Source organism: Oryctolagus cuniculus, chromosome 1, assembly GCF_051225735.1.
Source record: "Oryctolagus cuniculus isolate XC-2025 breed Fujian yellow rabbit chromosome 1, ASM5122573v1, whole genome shotgun sequence".
Lineage (NCBI taxonomy): Eukaryota > Metazoa > Chordata > Mammalia > Lagomorpha > Leporidae > Oryctolagus > Oryctolagus cuniculus.
The window spans coordinates 5,487,799-5,510,934 of NC_142867.1; the positions used below are offsets into that span (position 1 = coordinate 5,487,799).

Consider the following 23,136-nt stretch of genomic DNA (forward strand, 5'->3'; position numbering starts at 1 on the left):
GATTAAATGCCAAGTGCCGAGGAGAGGCAGAAAAGGGGCAGAGAGGAGAGTCTAGGCCTGGCCTAGAATGAGGGCGGGGGGTAGCAGAGCAGGATGACCGGCTCATGCAAAGGCCCGGAAGCAGGAATGCCTGGTGTCTGAGAGCCAGCGGGGGAGGGGAGAGGGAGAGGAGTGGGATGAAGCAGGCGCTGGGAGTCGGGTCCAGGCAGACTGTGGAGCTTAGCGCGAGGGTTTGGTTACTGTTCCTAGGGATCGGGAAGCCACTGGACAGTTTGGGTCAGTGTTAACACGAGCTGCCCTTGGCCACGCGCTCTGGCACGGTGTGGACAGAAACACAGGAAGAACAGGGTGGACGCAGAACCCTGTCCTGCAGGAGACTGCAGCCAGCGGGAAAGTCACGGCAGAACAGGGCGCCGGACCACTGGGTCTGGACGCTCTGGAAGGGAGGGGCTGTGGGGCCTGCTGAGGATCGGGCGCCGGGCGGGAGAGCACAGGGCTGGGGGTTCCAGGACTGGGGGGTCCGGTTCACACCGCCAGGCCAGGTTTGGTGACGTGGGCACCAGGCCATGAGTTCTGCCGGGGCCGGAAGGGAGGCCAGGAAGGAGGGTCTGGGCAGCCCAGGTCCCCGGTGACCTTGGCACTGAGAGAGATGCCCGAAGGGAGTGGGAGACGGGCCGTTCCTGGGAGGTGCCTTGCCCTCAGGGAGCAGGGCCAGCCTGGCAGGTGGAGGCCAGGGGAGGCAGGCGTCGAGACCCGGCTCCTCCTCACCTGCACCCTCACCTCCCCGCCCACCTGTGCTGTTGCTTCCAGATCCTGCGCGGGCCCGCAGCTCCCGGCCTCCCAGCTCCTCCCTCTGCCCGTCGCCCTGCTCACTGGCGGCCCCACGGACCCTTGCTCAGTGCCGCTCACGCACAGGGAGCCCTGGTTCTTTCTGGGCCACTTCTGCAGCTGTGCTGGCTTCTCCCCCTGGGGTGGCGGCCATCACTCCCATCTTCCAGGCTCAGGGAGGCCACGCAGGCCCACAGCCTCTCTGCTAGGCCAGCGACAGCTCCGCTACTTGGCCGCCCGCAGGACAAGGACGCCCAAGCCTTCACCGCTGGGCACGCCTGCTGGGGGAACCCAGGCCACGGCCGTTTCCCATCTCCACGGTGAGTGGCGGGCAGGAAAACACACTGAATGTCCCCCAGCCGCCCCCTCCATCTGCACAGGCAACGATTTTGGCCTCGCCCTTCATCGGCTTCCCAGCCTGCAGCAGGACCAGGCGGACTGTCGGGGGCAGACACCCCCTACCGGTCTCCAATCAGAAGAGGGGGCCACCCTGCGTGCGCCCTGCTGGGGGCGGCGTCTTTCCTGCCTCTGGCCTCTGTCCACAGGGGGAAGGGGCGTGCGCCCTCGTCGCGGGTTCCTGGCTAATTCCGGGTGGCCTCAGGTCGCGTGGCAGGGGAGCAGAGGGCGGGCTGGGCCGCCCCAGTGACACAGCGAGCGGCACAGAGGCCCAGCGCAGGTGCTAAGAAATCACCAGTTTATTGAATGAAAACCCCAGCTTCAACCCCATCTCCCGCACCCCTCCTCTTGCCCAGAGATGCCCGGCAGGGCTGAGCCGCGGAGGAGGTGGAGGCGCCAGGGGAGGTGAGGACGAGGAGAGCACTTTCAAAAACCTAGTTCTAGGAGGGGCGAGGGGCAACGGGGAGCCCTGGAGGCCCACAGCCACGGGGCCGGGCCGGGATCTGGCCCGCGTCCTTGGCCTCTCCGGAGGCCGGGGAGGGGCTGCGACCCTGGTCTGTGGCCAAAGGGAGGGAAGGAGCCTGCTGGAGGGAGACGGGGGTGGGGGGCAGGGCAGGGGGCCGGGCAGCTGGCAGGGCACGTGCTGGTAGGGGTCCACCTCCATCTCTGATCCAGGCAGAGCTGTGCTGGGGGGGAGGGGGCAGAGGAAGGAAGCGGCCACAGCCGGTGCACGGGGTGGCCCCACGGAACGACCCCCAGGCTCGGCCGTGCAGAGAACCGAAGAAACGCTCAGGACTCGTGGCACCCACAGGGGCAGGGGATGCTGGGAAGTCATGCATGGGGGCACCGGGCAGGCCCCCACCCCAGACCCATGCCCCCGGCTGCAGGCAGTGCTTCCTGCCCCTGTGAGCGCGGGGGGGTCCTGCAGGCGCAGGTGCAGCCAGGCCACAGTGGCCACGGGAAACCAGATCCTGGCAGTGGTGGTGGGGGATGGGGGGTGGGCTCTCCACTGTGGACCAGAGTTCCAGGTTTACTGCTTCCAGGACGGGCGCTGGTGCCACAGCGGGGAGAGTGGCAAGTCCTGGGAAGGACGGCCCAGAGGACCTGACGCCAGGGACCACGGGCACCAGGAGGCAAAGCCCACCTGCCTGGGGCCTGGAGCAGGGGGGAGGAGATGGGGGGGAGGGAGAGGCGAGGAGGCGCGGCCGAGGGCAGGCTGGGCAGTGGAGGGGAGGCAGCGTCTCGCGTGGCAGTGCCAGAGGGAGAGTGGCCAGGACGCAGGCCTCAGGCGGCTTTGCTGCCACTGAAGAGCCCCACTGGGAAGTGCTTGACGTGAGTGGGCCACTGGGCCGCCAGCTGGAAGAACTTGATGTCACTCCACTCCACTCCGTCGATGGACACTGAGGGTGACAGGGAGAGGAGGTGAGCGGGGCTGCGGGCAGCACCCGCGGGCCCCGCCGGGGCCTGGGCGCCGCCCTGCCCCGCACCTCTCAGCACGGTCTGCTGCTGCTTGGCGGAGCAGATGAGCCGGCTGATGCCCTCGATGACCTGGCTCTTGGCGTCCACCTCCTTCTCCCGCGGCTTCTTGCTCAGGAAGATGGTGGGGACTGCAGAGCAAGCAGGCACGACCTCCGTGAGGGCCCCGCCCCGCCCCGCCCCGCCCCCTGCTGCAGGGGGGCGGTCTGCGAAAGCCAGCCCCTTCCCAGCGTCCCCTGGCTCCCGGCTCCAGGCCGCGGGGCAGGGCCTTCAGGTCCCTGGGTGGCTCTGGCTGAGATCCCACCCCCCGCCTGGGGCTCGGTATCTTCAGCTGCACAGAGAGGACAGGCCAGATGGTCTCTCACGTCCCTTCCAGCAGAATGTGCTAGCTGGCCTCGGGGCAGGCCTGCCTCCCTGTCTGGGCGTGCTGTGGCTGGGGGGCCCACGTGGCCTGCCCTGCGTGCGGGGAGGGCTCCCCACACCACTTGGCTCTGCTCCAGGACAGGGAGGGCACTGCTGAGTGGACGGCCCCTCCTCAAGTCTGAGCCACTGCACAAGCTGCTGGGGGCCGCAGGGGACCCGCGCATGGGTGCACCCCCCAACAGGCAGGGCCTGGGGTCAGCCGCAGGCGCCCAGCATGGGCCCGGCTGAGGGGGCTCCTGCCTCGCTGCCCCCGAGCACAGGACCAGGACCACCCTCCGACTCTGCCTCCAGGGCCCTAAGCTGCTCCTTTCATCCGGAAGGGGCTGTGTCCCCCCAGTTCTCAATGGGCACTTGGGGGGCAGGCGTTTGGTGTGGCGGCTGAGACGCTGCGTGGGACACCGGCATCCATGCTGAAGTGCCGCCTTTGCTTCTGCCCCGGCTCCCCGCTGAGCCCCTGGGGAGGAGCGGATGATGGCCCACGTGCTCAGGCCCCTGCACCCGACAGGAGACCTGGGCTGCGCTCCAGGCTCCTGCCTTCAGCATCTGGGGAGTGAACCAGCAGAAGTCTGTTTCTCTCTGCCTTTCAAAGAAATAAATGCACTGAAAACTGAAGCGGAAAAACCACACTGTGTCCTTTTGTTCAGGAAGCCTCTTGGAGCGGCCTCCCAGACTCCGGGTCGTGGCGACCGTGGCTGCGGTGCGGAGCTGTCCCCGGGCCTGCAGTCCGTCCCCAGGCACTGGGCAGCAGCCAGCGGCCTCATCACCGTGCCGGGGGCACTGACGCTCAGCGTCTTGCTGGGGCCTCGGCTGCCTGCCCCATGGGACCGGCTTTGTTCCCTGGGTGGGCCCAGGCCGGCTGCGGGTGGGCAGAGGGGAGGGAGGCCTGGCGGCTCCGTCCCGCCCTGGCCGCGGCCGCACTCACCTTTCTTGTTCTTCTCCTTGGTGACCACGGTCATTGCCATGGTGCCAGAGAGCTGGGCCTCCCCGCCGTGGGGCAGGCGGGAGACCTGCACCGAGCGGAAGACGCTCTTGAGGGTGTTCTTGGAGCTGGCGTCCCTCTTGTCGCCCTCCCGCCTGCGCTCCCCGGGGTGGCCCAGCCAGTAGTCCACCTGGAGGCCAATCACGTCCCCGTACGGGCTGCTGGGGCTCCTGGGGAGGGAGAGGAAAGGAGAGGGTGGCTCTGCCCTGGGGCCCAGCACCAAGGGCCCGCCGGGGCGAGAGGGGCCGGGCCCTGAGCGGGGCCAGCGGCGGCTCTGTGGTCTCGCCCTCTTGGAGTCAGCGCGGCCGAGGACAGAGCCAGGAGCAGACGGAGGGCCGATTACCGCAAGCGAACCACAGGGCACCACGCCAGGTGCACACGGACGCGCACACGCCTGTGCACATGCCCGCCCGGCACACAAAGCCTGCGCCCAAATGAGGGCAGGGCTGGAGCGAGGCGGCGGGCGGGGGCCGGGGGTGACCTGCGCTGTCTCTCAAGCACGGCGCTTTTAGCTCAGGGATAATTTTAGCTGCCGGGGGAGAAAGGGCTGATGTTTTCTTGAAAGGAGGCGTCAGACACAATAGGCACAGGAGCTCCGCCAGTCATCTGATTTGTCCCTCTCCGCTTCCTCTCAGCGGTTCCATTAAAAACCAAGCTGAGGTGGGACGGAAGGAGGGCGGCGGGGCAGAGGGCCGTCCCCGCCTCCCGCAGGGCGCGTCCGCAGTGAGAGAGGGCCCACGCGCAGAGGAGGGGGAACAGGGAGGACCCTGGCCAGGGGCTGTGAGCCGCTCACTGGGGCCCCGGGAAAGCCGGCCAAGGCCTCCCACTCTGTTGCTACCCAGAGAGGAAGGGGGGGCGGGTAGGAGGCACTCACTCCTTCCTGCTCCCGGCTGCGGCCCACCCTGCCTCACTTCCAGGCCGCGGGGAACCTCTCTCCCCCCACGCAGGCCTCAGTGGGAAAGCCGCTCCCAGCCCACCTGACCTAAACTTTAAGTCGCTTGCCCTTCATCACAGCCCGTGACCTCAGAGCCACACCCCCGTCCCTTTAGCTCCAGGCTCCCTCCCAGCTCCTGTGCCACTGCGCTTCCGGCCTCCCCAGCAGACGAAGCGAGCACAGGGGCCGTGAGACACGTGCCCGGCCCTCCTCCGCAACACTGCCTCACTGGGGCCCGCAGTGGAGACAGACAGTGCGGGACGTGCCCACCCACTTCCCGAGCTGGTCCCCGGCCTCTGCTGTGGACTCTCGCCCCGTGTGCCCGTCCCTGGGATGGAGGGTGCAGCAGGAAGGAGTCGGGCAGCGGCCTTACCCCAGGACAGCCAGGGCGCTGCTCATGGACGGGGAGGACGGGGGCGTGGCCGTGGCGTCTCGGCTCAGGCCCGAGCTGGAGGGTGGTGACGTGGAGGGCACGGTAAGGCTGACCACGGGTGAATCGTCCCCGTCACCTGTCAGGGGACAGATGCCGTCGGCCGGAGGAGTGGCACGGGGGAGGTACCCGTCTTGGTGGCAGCCCTGTTTCCTTTTGGGCCTCTCCCTCCTCTCCCTCCTCCCAGCACCCCTGCTGCCCCCAGCTGCGTCATTGGGCTCCAGAAACTGAGAGCAGCATCTCCAGCCTTGGCCCCCAGGAGGTGCCGCCCTCGCCCCAGAAGCCAAGGAAGCGCGGGCTCACCGGCAGTGGAGGGAGAGTCCTCCACCAGACCCACCTTCACCACCTGCGGAAGGAAGCAGCACCGTCAGCCCCATCGAGGCCGGCACAGTCACCGAGCCCCCCGTTCTTTTACTTAACACCTGCACAAAGCGGGAGCAGCCCAGGTCCCCAGCGGTGCCGTGAACGCCAGTTCTAAAGGCCAATGGGAGCCTGTGACACTCCCCTGGGGGAGGGGGGAGGGGGGGAGGGAGACGCCCAGCCCCGGAGCGCAGGAACCACCCCGTGCACTGATCTCCCTCCTAAACCACACGGGGCGAGGACGACGGCTCTGCCCAGGGTCGGGGCCCAGGGTCGCAGCGTGGGCACAGGAGCTGTGAGACACGTGAACACGTGAGGGTGCCGACACCAGGCCGCTCCTGGCGTTCCCAGAATTCTCAGGAATTAGATTCCCTGGAGGGAATCCTGGAGAGGGTCGAGGGGGCCCCCCAGTGGCCAGCCAAGGCCAGCTGGAGACAGACTGTGACTGTGACAGGGCTGTGCGGCTGCAGTGTCCTGTGTCCCAGCACCTGTGGCCGGTCAGGGCCGGAGGAACACTGGACTCAGCGCATGGGCAGTGGCGACCACGTGGGGACCGAGGGCCCCCCTCAACACAGGCCGCACAGAATTCTGTCCCAGTGCTCTGCACACTTGTTTTGATTTCTGGAGAGGAATAAATCCACGCCGGGGCTTCCTGGATGCGACCCCCTCTCCCCTGCTCCCCTGGCATTTTGTGGGGGCTGTGAGCGCCTCTGGTTTCTCCAAACACATTTTCTTTTTCAAATCTTGGTTGTGAAGTCAGAGCGAGCAGCAACCCAGGTCTCGTGATACAGGGGTTAGGCGTCTGGGCCAGGCAGTGGGCAGTGGTCTTGAGGCCCACAGCAGGGGTGAGCCAGGACCGACCACACCGCAGGACGGGACGGCCACGTCTCGCCAGCTCACCCAAGACATACAGAACCTCGGGTGTGCAGGGAGAGCGGGGAGCTAAGCCGTCTGCCCTCCAGGATCCCCGAAAAGACAAGAGAGCGATGACGCGGGCTAACTGTGTCTACAAACACAAGCGTGCATTCCAGTCCGGGGCAGGGCTCTGCGGCTCTGCTCCCTGCGGCCCAGCCACTGCCAACTGAACAGACCAGGGCAGCACACCGACACCAGGCTCGCCAGAGGTTGTGCCTTTCCCGTCAAACTCCTCGGCTGAACAGACAAGCACACAGCCCCTTCCTCTGACCGGAAGGCGGACTCGAGTCCCAGGCTTCGCTAGGGAGTCACCCTTCGCCGTGTCTGAGTGTCTCCTCCCCGGGGGCTGCAGAAGCCACGCTCTGGACGCCAGGCCCCGGGGTCGGGGCAGTGCACAAGAGAGCAGCACTGGGTCGGGGACAGTCCAGGATCGCAAAAGGACAACACCCAGAGGCCAGCCGGACAGGAGGCCTGGGCTTCCCCTGCCCTACGCCACGGTGTGTGTGCACGTGCAGGAAGTGCTGTCACGGGGCACCCCCACCCTTGGCAGAAGCCCCCTCCCCAGCGCCCAGGATCCACGGCTGTGGGCGAGTGTCGCGCGGCTGCGTGGCCTGGGGCGGTACTCACGCCAATGAAGGGAATGAACTTCTGGTAGGAGTCCTCGTCGGGGCTGTAGAGACAGGACAGCTTCAGGGTCAGTGCTCGCCCGGAGTGGAGGGTCGGGGGCGAGGTGGGGAGGGCGGGAGCGAGCGGCTCGCGGTCTGTGGGGCTCCTCCCCTGCCCGCCCCCAGCTGACTGCCATTGACTCTCCCCTATCTGGGCCTCAGGACGGCCGCTTCTGCGCTGAGGGCGGGCACAGGGACCCGCGTCTCCTGGAGTACAGATGGGAGGCCCAGGGAGGAGGCCCACGCTCACCCTGCTGGGTTTGCAGAGGCAAACGGGGCGAGAGGAAAACACAGGAAAGCGAAGGAGACTGAGCTGCTTCAAGACGCCCCAAAGCCAAACTCACAACTTGTGCCTGCAGGTCAGCATGGCCTCAGCCACGGGCAGGTGGTGCGTCGCCGCTGCCCCGTTCACGTACTGCATCACGCGCCCCACCACGTCCAGTTGCTCTGCGGAAACACCACGGGAGAACTGCCAAACCGTGCCCTCGTCCTGGGCCGCTCTGCCAAACCATGCCCCTCCTCCGGGGCCGCTGTGCCAAACCGAGCCCTCCTCCGGGGCCGCTCTGCCAAACCGGGGCCCTCCTCCGGGGCCGCTCTGCCAAACCATGCCCCTCCTCCGGGGCCGCTCTGCCAAACCGAGCCCTCCTCCGGGGCCGCTCTGCCAAACCGGGGCCCTCCTCCAGGGCCACTCTGCCAAACCGGGGCCCTCCTCCGGGGCCGCTCTGCCAAACCGAGCCCTCCTCTGGGGCCGCTCTGCCAACCCGTGCCCCTCCTCCGGGGCCGCTCCTGCACTCCCGCCAGAGGCCCCGGGGCGTTCAGGTGGAGAAGGGTCTCCAAGACCCCCTTGTTTTGAACTGAGGGAGTCAGAACCAGAGCACGGCCCCTCCCTCCCCGGGGGCCTCGTGCCCCCGGCTCACACCCACCCCAGCCGGGTGGCAGAACTCCGCCTGGTGCTCGGCCTTGGCGCGCCCTGATGCCCACCGCGTCCGGGCGATATTCACAGGGCTGCTCCCTGAGCCGGCCCGCCCGCCCCCACCACGGCCCTCCTCGCTCTGGATGTGTGGGAGCGGAGGCCGACACCGCAGTAACCAGCCCCCACCGACAGAGCACTTACTGGACGACGAGTGTGCAGGGGGCCGGGGAGAGGCCAAAGCGGAGGAGCAGCCGGCCCCTCGGCCTCTCCCTCAGCCAGGCCTCACCCCTGCTCCCTACCTGAGACCGGGGGCTCTGAGCGGCTGAACAGGTCTCTCCAGCCAGAGTCGAGGAAGGCACTGCTGTATCTACTGTCCACGGAGCCCAAGTACTTTGCCACAGGGTGAGAACCTGCGGCAAACCAGCAAAGACCAGCGGGTTGGGATGACGTGGCAGGAGTGCCCGGGCCCGGCCTCCCTGACGGCCCCTGCCCGGGCCCTGCTCCCCACTCCAGGCCCTGCCCGGGCCCCGCTCCCCGCTCCAGGCCCTGCCCGGGCCCCGCTCCCCGCTCCCCGCTCCCCGCTCCAGGCCCTGCCCGGGCTCTGTTCCACGCTCCCCGCTCCAGGCCCTGCCCGACTTTACCAAGGGGAATGATGAGGAAGCGCATGTAGCCCAGCCAGTCGGAGGTCTTGCTGGCCAGGGACTTGACGAAGAAGCGGAGAATGGCGCTCAGGTAGCTCTGGCCGCCCACGGCTGCCACCTTGACCGGCCGCGGCATGGAGGAGTTGCAGTTGCAGCTGGGGGGAAGGGCAGAGCTGCACCTGCGGGGCTCCCGGGTCCCGCCCAGGGCAAGGCCCCCGCTCTACACACAGCAAACCAATCAACAGAAGGTGGGGAGGGGCAGGAGGCCAGGGGACTTTAACAGGGAAGAGAATATGCAGAAATAAGAGGGCGGGTCAGGGGCGGGCCCAGTGGGCAGGGGTTGGGCTGCTGCTTGGGACACGGCATCCCATACTGGGGTGCTGGTTCACATTCCGCTACTCTGTTTCCGATCCAGCTCCCTACAAGTGTGCCTGGGAGGCGGCCAATGATGACTCAAGTATTTGCACTACTTGGGGCTGGCACCATGGCACAGCAAGTGGAGCCGCCACCTGCAGCGCCAGCATCTCATATGGGCACTGGTTCAAGTCCCAGCTGCTCCACTTCTTTTTTTAAGATTTATTTTATTTATTTGAAAGAGTTAGATAAAGAGGTAGAGACAGAGAGAGAGAAAGGTTTTCCATCTTCTGGTTCACTCCCCAAACAGCCCTAATGGCCAGAGCTGAGCTGATCCAAAGCCAGGAGCCAGGAGCTTCCTCTGGGTCTCCCACGCGGGTACAGGGGCTCAAGGACCTGGGCCGTCCTCCGCTGCTTTCCCAGGTGGATCAGAAGTGGAGCAGCGTGGTGCCATCTCTGTGGCTCAGTGGGTTAATGCCCTGCCCTCAGCACCGTCATCCTATAAGGGGCTGTTTCGAGTCCCGGCTGCTCCACTTCCGATCCAGCTCCTGCTAAATGCGCCTGGGAAAGCAGCGGAAGATGGCCCAGTGCTTGGGTCCCTGTTCTCACGTGGAAGACCCAGAGGAAGCTCTGGCAGTTGCGGCCATTTGGGGAGGGAACCAGAGGATCAAAGATCTCTCTCGGTGTCTCCCTCCCTCTCTTTCTTTCTCTAACTCTGCCTTTCAAATAAATAATGTTTTAAGAAAGTATTTGCATTCCTGCCACCCACGTGGGACACCCAGGTAGAGTTCTGACTCCTGGCTTCAGTCTGGCCCAGCCGGGGCTGCTGCGGCCGCTTGGAGAGTAAACCCGAGGATGGAGGCTCTTCCTGTCTCCCTCGGTCACTCTTTCAAGTAAGTAAATCGACCCTAAAGAGGGGAGGGGCAAGTCAGTGCCTATGAGAAGAGCTGGGGCTGCGGGGTTGGTGGTGGGCGTCCGTCACACAGCAGGGGACTCTGCCCCTCCAGTGCCCTGGGGCGGACACTGACTCGACTGGCTCAGGGGCCACCAGGGCCACTGAGCACTACGGCCCGTGGATCCTCACACTGCTTGGAAGTCAGAGGGACCCCGAGGGGCAGGAGAGGGGAGCTGGGGCCCTTACTAGCGCTGGATGCGGGTGAGCAGGGCGGACAGCACGGCCTGGACCTCCACGGTGGAGCAGGTGCACACGACAGGCTTCCGCTGATCCTGCAGCAGCTCGGCCACGTACTGGGGAGGGACAGGGGCAGGGACGCAGGTGAGGCCATGCTGCCCCCCTCCAGGCACCGCGAGGGCAGGCAAGGCCTAGCCTGAGCCGCAGAGCCCCATCCACATCACTCAGACTGCAGCTGGGCAAAGGGCGGAGGCGGGGCGGACGGGAAGGCTCCAGAGCCCGCACTCCGGGTGCTCCCGGCACCGGCGTCTGGCCCAGGACACAGGGCGGAATGGGCAGGATGAGCTCCACGGAAACCAGCGCACCCCTGGGGGGCCCAGCACTTGGCGCCCCTCTGAGCGCCCCTGCTCTGAATTCCGTGTGGGCACAGGCAATGGCCAGACGGACTCCTCCTGCCTTGGGAGGGATAAGGACGCTGAGGCACAGAAAGCTCTCGCCTGAGGCCCCAGGCTGGGCAGGAGGGAGGCAGGACGAGCGCTCAGGGCCCACCCCTGCTCCCCACCACCACCGCGGCGGCAAGCCCCGCCCCCGCAGGCTGCCCGCTCACCTGGCCCTGCCAGTCGGTGGTGTTCACCAGGATGACGTTCTCCGGGAGCGCTGCGTCGGACACCAGGATCTGGTTCAGCTGGTCATACACCACCTTCCTCGGGACCTGCAGGGACACCACGTGTTAGGCAGCAGCTGGGGGCGCGGTCAGAGCAGGCAGGTACCGGGAAGCTGAGGGGGAGACTCGGCCTGAGGGGAGAGGAGGGGGCCGAGAGAACGCACGGATTCTGCGGGCGTGCAGTCATGGCAGCTGGCCCGCGGGGGGCATCCCACGAGGGGCATCGGCACCAGGCCGGCAGGAGAGGACGAGAGCAGCAGGCGCCCAGGAGAGTGGCAGCGAGGGTGTGGGGAGACGTGATGAGTGGCAGCCAGCGCTGCGCGGGGGCCGCAGTCCAAGGGAGCGAGGGTATTTCAGGAGCAGTGATGAGCACCGAGGACAAGGCCGCGCCCCGGGCCCTGGACTATTCTGGTCTCGGGCGTGTTTTCAGCTCTGCCCCAGCGTCAGACTCCGGAAGCCACACTGACACACACTCCCCCTCACCGGTGTCTGCCAGGGAATCGCACAGACCCGCTGCCTCCTGCGAAATGTGCCCACAGCCCGCCACCCCAGCCGCCAGGAGCAGAGAACACAGTCCTCCCCACCTCCTCCCCAGCCCACTCTCACGCCTTCCCTTCACGACGCTCCAACACTGCTCAGGGCTGGCTCGCGCCCCCCCCGCCCCGGCCGAGCCCCCACAGCACTGAAGGCTGCGGCTCAGGGGTTCAGGCTGGGCACGCAGGGATGGAAGGGGGTGGGGAGGCACGTGGGCTCATGCGCTCTCTCCTGCCCCTGGTACCTGTACCTCTCCCGTTTGGATCTTTCAAGACTTTCACTGAGAGCATTTCAAAGGGGGAGAGGGAAGTACCTGCGTGCTGTGGCCCAGGTCCGGCGAGCGCTCACTGTCGGAGCTGTTGGTCCGCTCGCTCAGGGGCTTGGAGAGCTGTCGCTCCTTCAGGGGCGTGCTCCTCTTCTGCCGGGGCGTGTGCGCGCCTTCCACTTTGCTGCCGGGGAGCGGGGGAGGAGGTGTTTACACGGCGGGGCCTGCGCGAGGGCCCTCAGCTCCTGTCCCGGGTGGGGTACCTGGGGGAGGCGGAGCCCTGCAGGTCCGTCTTGCTGGACTTCAGGGGCGTTTTGACTTTCTCTGGCACCACCAGACTCGTGCTCACGTCTCCGAACATGTCCTGGTCAGTGATCTCCTGCCAGGGGGAGGCAGGGGTCACTGGCAGGCCCCATCACCATGGCCAGGGCAGCCGTTCGCTCCTGCCCACAATCCCACGGCTCCTCCCTCCCCACGGGGAGCCGGCTGCTGCTGAACTTCACCCAGCACACCTGCTGGCTGGGCACCAGCGCCGCAGTCCACTGCTGAGCGAGCTGCAGAGGGCAGGGCACCCCACACCCTCCTGGCTCCATGATGGGCCTGGACGGACCCCCCAGGGCTGGCCCTGAGGTCTGGGGAGCCCACGAGCACTGCCGCGCACTCCTCACCCTGGCCCTGCACCCACCGTGGTCTTCTCCCTCACCCAGATGCCAGCGCCACCCATCCTCCACACTCTCCCCCATCCACCCCTTCTCCCACCTTTCCAGTGCAGGCTTTGCTGCCTTTTTCTCAGATAACTTGCTATCAGATCTATTTATTTATTTGGAAGGCAGAGAGAGCGAGAGCGAGCGAGCGAGTGAGCGAGCGAGAGATGGAGATAGATATCCCTTCCATGTGCCGGTTCACCCCCCAAATGGCTGCAATGGCCAGGGCTGGGCCAGGCGAAGCCAGGAGCCAGGAGCCAGAGCTTCTTCCGGGTCCCCCACCTGAGCGGCCGGTGCCCACTGCTTTCCCAGGCACATTAGCAGGGAGCTGGACTGGAAGCAGAGCAGACGGGACACGGACCAGCACCCACACGGGCTGCTGGTGTCGCCGGCTGCGGCCCCTCAGATCCCTTCCAAAATTGTAGGAGCCTCATGGCCGCGTTCTCACCATCCTCCCTGCGCAGACCACGGCTGTCTTCCTGACGCACGGGGCCGCGCCCTCCGGGACCCAGTCCTGCCCTTCTAAGTTAATTCCCCGTGAGCGCTCCCCGGGGGCCGGCAGCTCTCTCCCGCTCTCGCCCCCCGAAAGACGCTGCTCCCCACACGTGCTGTGTGCCCGCTTGTGTCCCTGTATCTGCCATTCTGAGTTGTGTACTGGGGACTAGTCTCCAGAGAGTCGGTGCACAAATGTAAGATCTGAACTTGAGTCTTCAAGGTGAGCATGCGCTCTGAGGCTATCGACCACCAGACGCGCCGGCACCCCGAGGGGTCCCGCGGCCCTCCCCGCTCACAGGCAGCAGGCATCCTGACGTCGCCTTCGTGGCTGAGCTCTCCTGTCTGTGAATTTCACAACAGTCTGATGGCTTTTTTTTGGGGGGGGGGCTTCTCTGCACAACATTAAGTCCCTGAGACTTGGTCAAGCATCTGAGGGCTTTCACCAGGGAAGGACCCGACTGGCGTCTGAGCACGGACGCTGTCACACGCAGCGTGGACCAGTGGAGCAGCAGTGACGGCCGAGCCATCCAGGTGACTGGTGAGCTGTGAGCTCAAGTTAGCACGGCAAGCTTTAACCGGACTGGAGTCAAGCCCAATGTTAAGTTACATACAACACCGTAACGTAGCATTATTTACTGAAGGAAACATAAGGCAAAAATAACTACAGACTCCATTCAACCGTCTTACGAGGTCTTACGAGGCCCACGCTCAGCCACCCCGAGGTGGGATCCCGCACAGGGCTCTTTCCCTCCCACCAGCACCTGTGTCCAGCAGCCAGTCCCACTGGACAGACTTCCCGGACCACAGGGAGCCAGCTCAGGCGTCCCCTCCCAGCCTGCATCCCCTGTACCGCCCTGGCCCCCACAGAGCCATGCCCCCGTGTGCAGGTCAGTGGGAAGCTGGCAGGGGAGCTGTGGCACTGGGCCGCTGACTGGGCCACACCCAAGGGCGAACGCATGGCTTTTGGAGGTGAGTGACAGTGACAGGAAGTGGGACAATTTCCAAGCCAGCTCCTGATCAGCTCTCGTTAGAGAGAAGGGGACATTTCTGGCTCATCAGTCTGGGGAGAAGCCTGGCTCCAGGGTGGGCTACCTCCCACGAGTGAGGGTTTTAGGAGAAGGAACGCGGACACTCACGAGCCTGAAGACTTGGGGAAGTTCCCAGGCCGGTCCTGAGGGCCTTTTCTGAACTTTATTTATAAAGGCACAAACGCTCCCTGAAACAGCAGAAGCGGGAGCTGGAACGTACGTACCAGAGTGTCTGTCTCAGTCAAGCTGTCATCTTGGTTTTTAATCCAAGTAGATTTGACTTTTTCTAGAGCAGCCAACTCCATCTGCAAAAACGAGAACGATGAGTTGGCGCTGCTGCACGCGGCCACCGCTCTGGCTGCTCCCCGGCCACTCCACCCTCCCCGCGTGACGTCCCCAGGGCCTCCGTCCCTGGAGGGCCGTATTCTTACAAACCATAACTAAGCTCGCAGGAGCCAGCTATTTTTGTAATAACCAGGTCAGTAACACAGTGAGACAGGAACCCAGAAATCCTGGCTCCCACAGGAAGCCTGAGGCCGAGAGAGCTCTGCTGCTGGGCCCACCACGTCCGCGCCCGCCCCTACCCTGGGGGGCAGCTGCCCCTGGCCGGAGGCCCGTGGGACAGAAAGGACCTCACAGCTCGGGTCTGACTTCTGAGACTGAAGACGTCCATGTGGCCTAGTGCATTTGTCACCAGAGTAGGAGGGAAAAGGCCCCTCGTGTTAAACCCAGTGTTTCATCTACTTGAACGGCAGAGCAACACACACACACATACACACACACAGAGAGAGAGAGAGAGAGAGACAGAGAGAGAGAGAGAGAGAGAGAGAGAGAGAGAGAGTGTTTTGCGTCTGCTGGTTCACTCCCAGATGCCTACAACAGCTGGGGCTGGGCCAGGCCAACGCCAGGAGCCCGGAGCCCACCTTGGTCTCCCAAGGTGGCTGGCAGAGGCCTAAGCACTTGCGCCATCATCTGGTGTCGCCAGGACACATTAGCGAAGAGGTGGATGAGAAGCAACGTGGCCAGGACTCAAACCAGCACTCCAGTAGGGGAGCAGGTGCCCCAAGGGGCAGCTTAACCCGCTGTGCCTCACACCCGCCCCTCAGTGTGAAATGAAGTCTCCGGGCCCGCGCAGTGGCGTAGTAGGCTAAGCCCCAACCTGCAGCACCCGCATCCCAAATGGGCACAAGTTTGTGTCCCGGCTGCTCCTCTTCCGATCCAGCCCTCTGCTGTGGCCTGGGAAAGCAGTGGACGATGGCCCAAGTGCTTGGGCCCCTGCACCCGCGTGGGAAACCTGGAAGGGGCTCCTGGCTGCTGATCAGCTCAGCTCCGGGTGCTGTGGCCATTTGGAGGAGTGAACCAGTAGATGGAAGACCTTTCTCGCTGTTTCTCCATCTGTCTGTGACTCTACATCTCAAATGAATAAATAAAATCTTTAAAAAATTAAGTCTCCATTTGTTCCTAACTATTAGCATTTCTCATAAATATTTAAAAATCTACTTTGTACCACAGGTCCACTGCTAGATTTTCCTAATTTGCTAAGATCGCTTCTGGCTGTGCAGACCCCAAAACCAGTCACGGGCAGCTGAGGGCTGGGCCTTGGACGTAGGGAAGCACTGGCCTTAGTGAGTCTCTGTTCCTCGTAGGAAACCAAGGGAATAAAAAGGTAAGCAGGAAGTCCCACCACTTCAGCCCAAACTCAAAGACTTTCTACACTGAAGGCCGACAGGCGACCAGGTTCAGGGTGACACAGGCAAACGGAGACCCCATGAGCAGGCTCCCCGCTGACGTCTGGGCTGGCTCATTCTCGGCTGTTGGGCAGTCACGTGTACTGCAGGGTGTTCAGTGGCGACCCCGCGTCTCCCACCACACACCAGCAGCGATGGCAGCCCCGCCCCCACACCCCTAGAATTCGGGACGACCTAACACACCTGGACTCGCTGCCAGATGTACCCTGGGAGGCAAAACCAACCCCAGCTGAAAACACCGCTCAGAGCCATCTGCCGACACACCTGGCCACACCCGCAACCCCACGTCTGGAGTCGGCCCAGGGCGCCCAGCTAGCTCATTTACACACTGTCTACACGATTAGCCGATGTTCACAGAGTCTAGACTCCTGGAGGAGCCGCGGCGGCTTCACTCATTTTGGATCTCAGCGTGACAAATGGACGCAGCACGTTTTGCAGAAAACGAGCAGGTGCGATCTCTGTGGTGCCGGGAGGTGTCCAGGAGCCTGCGGTCGGGCCCCAGGATGGCCGCGGCACTGCTGCTACAGCAAGGTCAGGATGTTCGCTGGAACCCTTCCCCGCCCTGGTTACAAGGTACAACTGGCAAACACAAACTGCAAGGGCCAGCGTTGTGGCACAGCGGGTTCGGGCCACTCTGCAAACAGCATCCCGCATTGAGCTCAGGATGCAGGTGCTCTGCTTCCCACCTTCCCGACTTCCCGCTGAGGCACCTGGGAAAACACAGATGACCACTCCAAGTACCTGAGTTCCTATCACCCACAGGGAAGCCCAGAGGGAGTTTGCAACCCCTGGTCAGCCGGTGCAGCCCTGGTTGTTGCAGCCATTGCAAGAGTGAACCAGGGGCCGGCGCTGTGGCGCAGCCGATTAAGCTGCTGCCAGCAGTGCCAGCATCCCATATGGGTGTTGGTTCAGGTCCCGGCTGCTCCACTTCCGATCCAGCTCTCTGCTGTGGCCTGGGAAAGCAGAGGAACATGGCCCAAGTGCTTGGGTCCCTGCACCTGCATGGGAGACCTGGAAGAAGCTCCTGGCTCCTGATCAGCACAGCTCCAGCCGTTGCAACCAAATGGGGAGTGAACCAGCGGATGGAAGACCTCTCTCTCTCTCTCTGCCTTTCCTTCTCTCCCTGTGTAACTCTTTCAGATAAATAAATAAATCTTAAAAAAAAAGTGAACCAGTGGATGGAAGAGTCATTCTCTTTTGCTGTGCCTTTGAAATAAATAAATATTTAAAAAGTTGTATATACCTACAATGTGTAATATGGTATTTTGATACATGTATACATTATGAAATGATTAAGGTAATTAATATATCTCTCTCTTGATATCTTTGACTTCAAAACATCAGTTGTACATGACAAATACACAATTTTATCTGTGAGTTAAAATAAATATACAAATCTGGGGCCGGCATTGTGGCATAATGGGTTAAGGCAACACCTGCAATGCTGGCATACAGTATGGGCACTGGTTTGAGTCCTGGCTGCTCCACTTCCAGCCCAGCTCCCTGCTGATGCACCTGGGAAGCAGTGGAGGATGACCCAAGTGCTTGGCCCCTGCACCCACGTGGGAGGCTGGGATGAAGCTCCTGGCTCCTGGCCTCAGCCTGGCCGAGCCCCAGCCGTCGTGGCCACCTGGGGAGTAAATCAGCGGGTGGAAGAGCGCTCTCTTTCCCTAACTCTGCCTTTCGATAAATAAATCTTTATTTATTTATTTTTCAACAGGCAGAGTGGACAGTGAGAGAGAGACAGAGAGAAAGGTCTTCCTCTGCCATTGGTTCACCCCACAATGGCCGCTCTGGCCGGCGCATCACGCCGATCTGAAGCCAGGAGCCTGGTGCTTCCTCCTGGTCTCCCATGGGGTGCAGGGCCCAAGCACTTGGGCCTTCCTCCACTGCACTCCCGGGCCACAGCAGAGAGCTGGCCTGGAAGAGGGGCAACCGGGACAGAATCCGGCGCCCCGACCGGGACTAGAACCCAGTGTGCAGGTGCTGCAGGCAGAGGATTAGCCTAGTGAGCCGTGGCGCCGGCATAAAAAAATCTTTTTTTTTTTTTTTTTTTGACAGGCAGAGTGGACAGTGAGAGAGAGAGACTGAGAGAAAGGTCTTCCTTTGCCGTTGGTTCACCCTCCAATGGCCGCCGCGGCCGGCGTACCGCGCCGATCCGATGGCAGGAGCCAGGTGCTTCTCCTGGTCTCCCATGGGGTGCAGGGCCCAAGCACTTGGGCCTTCCTCCACTGCACTCCCTGGCCACAGCAGAGAGCTGGCCTGGAAGAGAAGCAACCGGGACAGGATCCGGTGCCCCGACCGGGACTAGAACCCGGTGTGCCGGCACCGCAGGTGGAGGATTAGCCTAGTGAGCCATGGCGCTGGCCTAAATAAATCTTTAAACAAACTAATAAACAAATAAATACATAAATTTGAAAAAACCCTCATCTTTGCCTTGAACTGGAGGGCACTGCTGGCCACTGACTGAGCCCCGCAGTGACCCAGACGATCCCCAGGGCGCCGAGGCCCACTCTCCCACGCTTCTGTCCTGCTTTCAGCAGTGCTGGGGCCCTCCACCTCCAGCCCGGAACCCTGGCCGGGCTCCGGGGACCTCTGCCCAGCAGGCTCACGCACGGGGGCCAGCGGCGCTATCTGCAGGCTCCAGCTGCTATGAAGCTGGCCTCCCTCACACCGGGGACAGTGCGGTGGAAAAGCAGCTCCAAGCCGCGGCAGGCCCAGCCAGCGACACTGGAGCCCCGTCAGGCCTACGGTGAGCAGCTCGGAGGACCAGCCAGCGGCGCCGCTCTGTGCCTGGGTCTCGGCACAATGCAACCGTGGCAGCCGTTCGTATCGGCTGAAATTCTTCCTGCTCCTAGCGACACACTGAACCCTCTGCACATCTGGGGGACAGACAGGAAGATTCAGGGAAACTGAGTGACACCGCAAGGGTGTCGGGACGAGGCCCCACGCTGGGCGGCAGGGCCCTGCCTGCGGAAGTCCTTCCTCTGAGGGCACAGCCTTGCTCTGTTCCCGCGGCGCCTCTTGTACCCAAGGATTCAAAGTTTCACACCCACATCAAGACATATGGGCTCTTCAAAATAGAAATGCCAGCACACAAGCAGCAACACGAGTCTGAAATCCGGCCAAGGGAATCAGATTCTGAAAGTCAGAATCTGAAAAAAAAAAAAAAAAAATCTAGATTCCATCAGTTTCCGGAGTCCAGAACTGAGACAGCTCTCAGAACACGCAGGCTCCCAGCACCCAGCTTCGGCACGCAGGCGCCACGGTGCTGGAGGCCCGGCCGCGTCCTCACTGCGTGTCCCCGGTGCTGGAGGCCCGGCCACGTCCTCGCTGCGTGTCCCCGGTGCTGGAGGCCCGGCCGCGTCCTCGCTGCGTGTCCCCGGTGCTGGAGGCCCGGCCGCGTCCTCGCTGCGTGTCCCCGGTGCTGGAGGCCCGGCCGCGTCCTCGCTGCGTGTCCCCGGTGCTGGAGGCCCGGCCGCGTCCTCGCTGTGTGTCCCCGGTGCTGGAGGCCCCTCGTATACACGATTTCAACATGTCCGAACCCAAACAGTCATCGCTTCACCATGCTCTCCAGGAACCCCCTGAAGCCCCGTGTGCTTGCGAGGCCTGCCGGGGCCGGGGGTGGCGTTGGGTGGCACCTGGCTGCGCTCGGCAGATGAGGAAAATGCAGGCCTGGCGAGCTCCCGGTCGGGGAGAGGCAGAGGCAGGGTCCACACTCGGGCGCGGCGCTGGGAGTTACGCCACCGCCTGCAGTGCTGGGTACCAAGTCTGAGCCTCTCGGCTGCTCCACTTTCTTTTTTTTTTTTTTTTTTTTTTTACAGGCAGAGTGGACAGTGAGAGAGAGAGACAGAGAGAAAGGTCTTCCTTTGCCGTTGGTTCACCCTCCAATGGCCGCCGCGGCCAGCGTGCTGCGGCCAGCGTGCTGCGGCCGGCGCACCGCGCTGATCCGATGGCAGGAGCCAGGAGCCAGGTGCTTTTCCTGGTCTCCCATGGGGTGCAGGGCCCAAGCACCTGGGCCATCCTCCACTGCACTCCCTGGCCACAGCAGAGGGCTGGCCTGGAAGAGGGGCAACCGGGACAGAATCCGGCGCCCCGACCGGGACTAGAACCCGGTGTGCCGGCGCCGCTAGGCGGAGGATTAGCCTAGTGAGCCGCGGCGCCGGCTCGGCTGCTCCACTTTCGATCCAGCTCCCTGCTGTGTGCTGCTGTGGCCCGGGAAAGCAGAGGAAGGTGGCCGAGTCCTTGGACCCCTGCAGCCACACTGGGGCCCGGGATGGAGTCCCTGACTCCTGGCTTTGGCTGTTGTGGCCGCTTGGGGAGAAACCAACAGATGGAAGATCTCTGCTCCGAGCCTCTGCCTTTCAAATAAGTCAAGTCGGTATTTTACAAAAATATGAAGAGATTCAAACTCAGACACCCCGCCTTGCCCTCGGTGGTTTCTTGCCCCCACGGGGGTTCTCAGGCCATCGCCCTGTAAAGACTGACTTTTGGAGTTAGTTGGGCTCCTGCGCCAACACCTTTACTTTGCAAATAAAGCACACGAGACTCAGCGTCTGGGTGCTTTCTCTCTAAATCTGCCTTTTTAAAAAGATTTCTTTTTATTTATTGGAAAGGCAGCGTTAGAGAGAGAGAAAGGGAGAGACGGAGGGAGAGGTCTTCCACCCACTGGCTCACTCCCCAGGTGGCTGCTGCAGCCAGAGCTGGGCTGGGAGCCAGCAGCCTTCTCCAGGTCTCCCACGCGGGTGCAGGGTCCGAGCACTCGGGCCATCCTCCACTGCCTTCCCAGGCCACAGCAGAGAGCTGGATCGGAAGAGGAGCAGCCAGGACACCAACCAGTGCCCATATGGGATGCCGAAGCTGCAGGCGCACGCTTAGCCCACTACACCACAGCAACGGCCCCTCAATTTTTAAATTCATTTTCTTTTTACTTTGAAAGAAATACACACACACACACACACACACGCACGCACACAGAGCTTCCATCTGCTGATTTACTCCCCAAACGCCTGTAAGGGCTGGGGGCTGAGCCAGGCTGAAGTCAGGAGCCTGAAACTCCACCCGTCTCCCGTGGGGGCGGCAGAACCCGAGTGCCGGGGCCTCCACCCGCCGCGGCCCAGGCAGCAGCAGGAGCTGGGTGAGAAGCAGAGACGGACACGGGATGGCAGGCAGGGGTGAGGGGCGCGGAGCTGAGCACGGCCACCACCCAAGCCATGCACACGGCCCAGCCTCCACCTTCTGTGCAGCCCGAACACGGCCCAAGGCCTGGCACACCCTCTCCTCAGCACACAGCTAAGCCCGCTTCCGTCATGCACCAGACGGCACCATACTTTCCTGCAGCCCGCCACGTGCACTGCCATGAGGCCCTGTCCTGAGCACCAGCCCTGCTCTGACAGAACCCAGCCCTGCCTCGCGAGGGAGTGATGGGGGGGGGGGGGCAGGGAGATCAGAGCGCAACAAGCGAGCTGGCAGACTCCCCACAACTTCCGCCAGCTCTGCACTGTAACTCCACCCCTTCCCTGTCAACCCAGCACGCTCACTTTCCCATGATGCACCAGACGCCGTCATGGCACACACGCACCAGGAAAGCCCCAGACCCCACCCCGTCTGCGCACCCCTTAGGGCAGCGACCCCACCCTGCACAGGGGACGGTTCCACGTGGGAATGGCCCTTCTGCTCGGCTTCCTGGCCCCCCGCCCCCTCACAGGCAGCCCTCCGGCCCACTGGGAACAGGCGTCCCTCTGTGTGGGCTGCCCACACGCACGGGTGAATGCAGTCACTCTCCTGCCCTCGCGTGTGCACTGCACTTGTGCCTCTGCTGCCCGTTCTTAGCTCTGGGGGGCAAGAACCCGGCATGGAAAACCAAGACACACATGCGCGCTCTACCCCCTGCCTCTGCTCGCCCCAGGTCTCCCTGGCAGGAAGACGAGAGTCCACCTGGGGGTCTCCCTGAGGCCACTGGGGACCGGATGCCCACCCAGGGCGCCGGCCCCGCCCCCCAGGCTGCAGGCTTCCCAAGCCTCCCCGGCGTTCACAGAGAGCCAGCTGTCGCGCTGACCGTCCTCTGGACCCGGCACTCGCTCCAGAGCCCTGGCGGCACCCCCGCAGCCCCCCCCCGCTGCCCCCCCCCCCCCCCCCCCGCTGCTTTCCAGACGCGCTTGTCCCTTAGAAGTTAAGATGGACCCTGCCTACAGGGACGGTTCAGCAGCACCCTTGCAGGCCAGCTGCAGGCGACCTCCTAAACCCGAACACTGAAGTCCGAGAAAGCCGCAGCTCCTGGTCACCGCGACCCCGGCTGCGGGTCTGCACGCTGCGGGCCTGGGCCTGCGCTGCAGCACCGGGAAGCGAGCGGCTGGGAGACGGCGCCACCTGGTGGCGGCAGGCAGGACTGCAGCCGCGGGAGGCCCAGCAGGCGCTGATGGTGGCGCACACTTAGGACAGCACCAGCTGCCGCCACAGCACCTGCTCCCGCGACACCTACTTGCAGGGCAGGCTCTACTCCCTCTACTGAGCAAACGACGACGCGGCCTCATCTGCCGCTGAAGCAGCAGGCACAGCAGGACTTACAGGATCTGGCTTTTCATCCACAGAAACACACTCTGGCTTTCAACAGTAAACCACGCACAGCGTCCACTTGCCTTGGAAGGGAAGGCACGGCCCGCGCCCCGGCGAGGGGCCCTAGGTCTCGGCAGGCAGCTCTCCCCTCTTGCTCACCAGGCAAATGGAAACCTGACCCTGACCCTGACCCCTTCCAGGGCGTTCTCCACGCTGAAGCCCGTTTTCCGTCTCTGGACAGACGCCAGGGGCTTCCCTGCCCCGTCTCACCTGCTCCTGCCCCAGCCCGCAGCAGACTCCCTTCCCACTGGCCGACCGCCCGCTCTACACGTGTGTGCGGGGGACTCCCTGCCAGGTGGGCACAGGCCAAAAAGAAGAGCAGAGCCAGACACACGCCCCCCAGCCGCCCTGCCCCCACCGGGAGCCCCCGGGCTGCTCACAGGGCTGGTGGTGTCCTTCCCCAGGCTGCTCTTGCTGTTGAGGCTGCCGATCTCCGTCTGCGAGCTGGACTGCGACATCCCCTCGAAGAAGGGCCTGCGGCAGGAAGCAGGGCCGGGTCAGCGCGCACCACCCTCGGCTCCGCATCAGGTGGCCAGGCGGGGCCGGGCTCCAGACACGGACAGCCGGGCCTCCGCACGCCTGCGAGGGGCACTGAGCAGGGGCTGGGGGGGTGCCGAGCAGGGGCCGGGGGGGCTGA

General features: G+C 63.9%; 1 protein-coding gene across 1 annotated transcript in view; it reads right to left on the minus strand.

Moving 5' to 3' along the window:
* Positions 1-1,501: 1,501 nt before the first annotated feature.
* The window catches only part of PACS1 (phosphofurin acidic cluster sorting protein 1), a 159,502-nt gene continuing 137,867 nt past the window's right edge, over positions 1,502-23,136 (minus strand). The window contains exons 10-24 of the mRNA XM_089319588.1: positions 22,880-22,973; positions 14,361-14,441; positions 12,173-12,288; positions 11,958-12,093; positions 11,054-11,158; positions 10,456-10,562; positions 8,961-9,115; positions 8,619-8,729; positions 7,751-7,853; positions 7,369-7,411; positions 5,770-5,812; positions 5,410-5,545; positions 4,046-4,272; positions 2,712-2,831; positions 1,502-2,624 (exon numbers count right to left, since the gene is read on the minus strand). Coding sequence (XP_089175714.1) covers positions 2,509-2,624; positions 2,712-2,831; positions 4,046-4,272; positions 5,410-5,545; positions 5,770-5,812; positions 7,369-7,411; positions 7,751-7,853; positions 8,619-8,729; positions 8,961-9,115; positions 10,456-10,562; positions 11,054-11,158; positions 11,958-12,093; positions 12,173-12,288; positions 14,361-14,441; positions 22,880-22,973 — 1,693 coding nt within the window. The 3' untranslated portion in view covers positions 1,502-2,508. The remainder of the gene's footprint in view (positions 2,625-2,711; positions 2,832-4,045; positions 4,273-5,409; positions 5,546-5,769; positions 5,813-7,368; positions 7,412-7,750; positions 7,854-8,618; positions 8,730-8,960; positions 9,116-10,455; positions 10,563-11,053; positions 11,159-11,957; positions 12,094-12,172; positions 12,289-14,360; positions 14,442-22,879; positions 22,974-23,136) is intronic.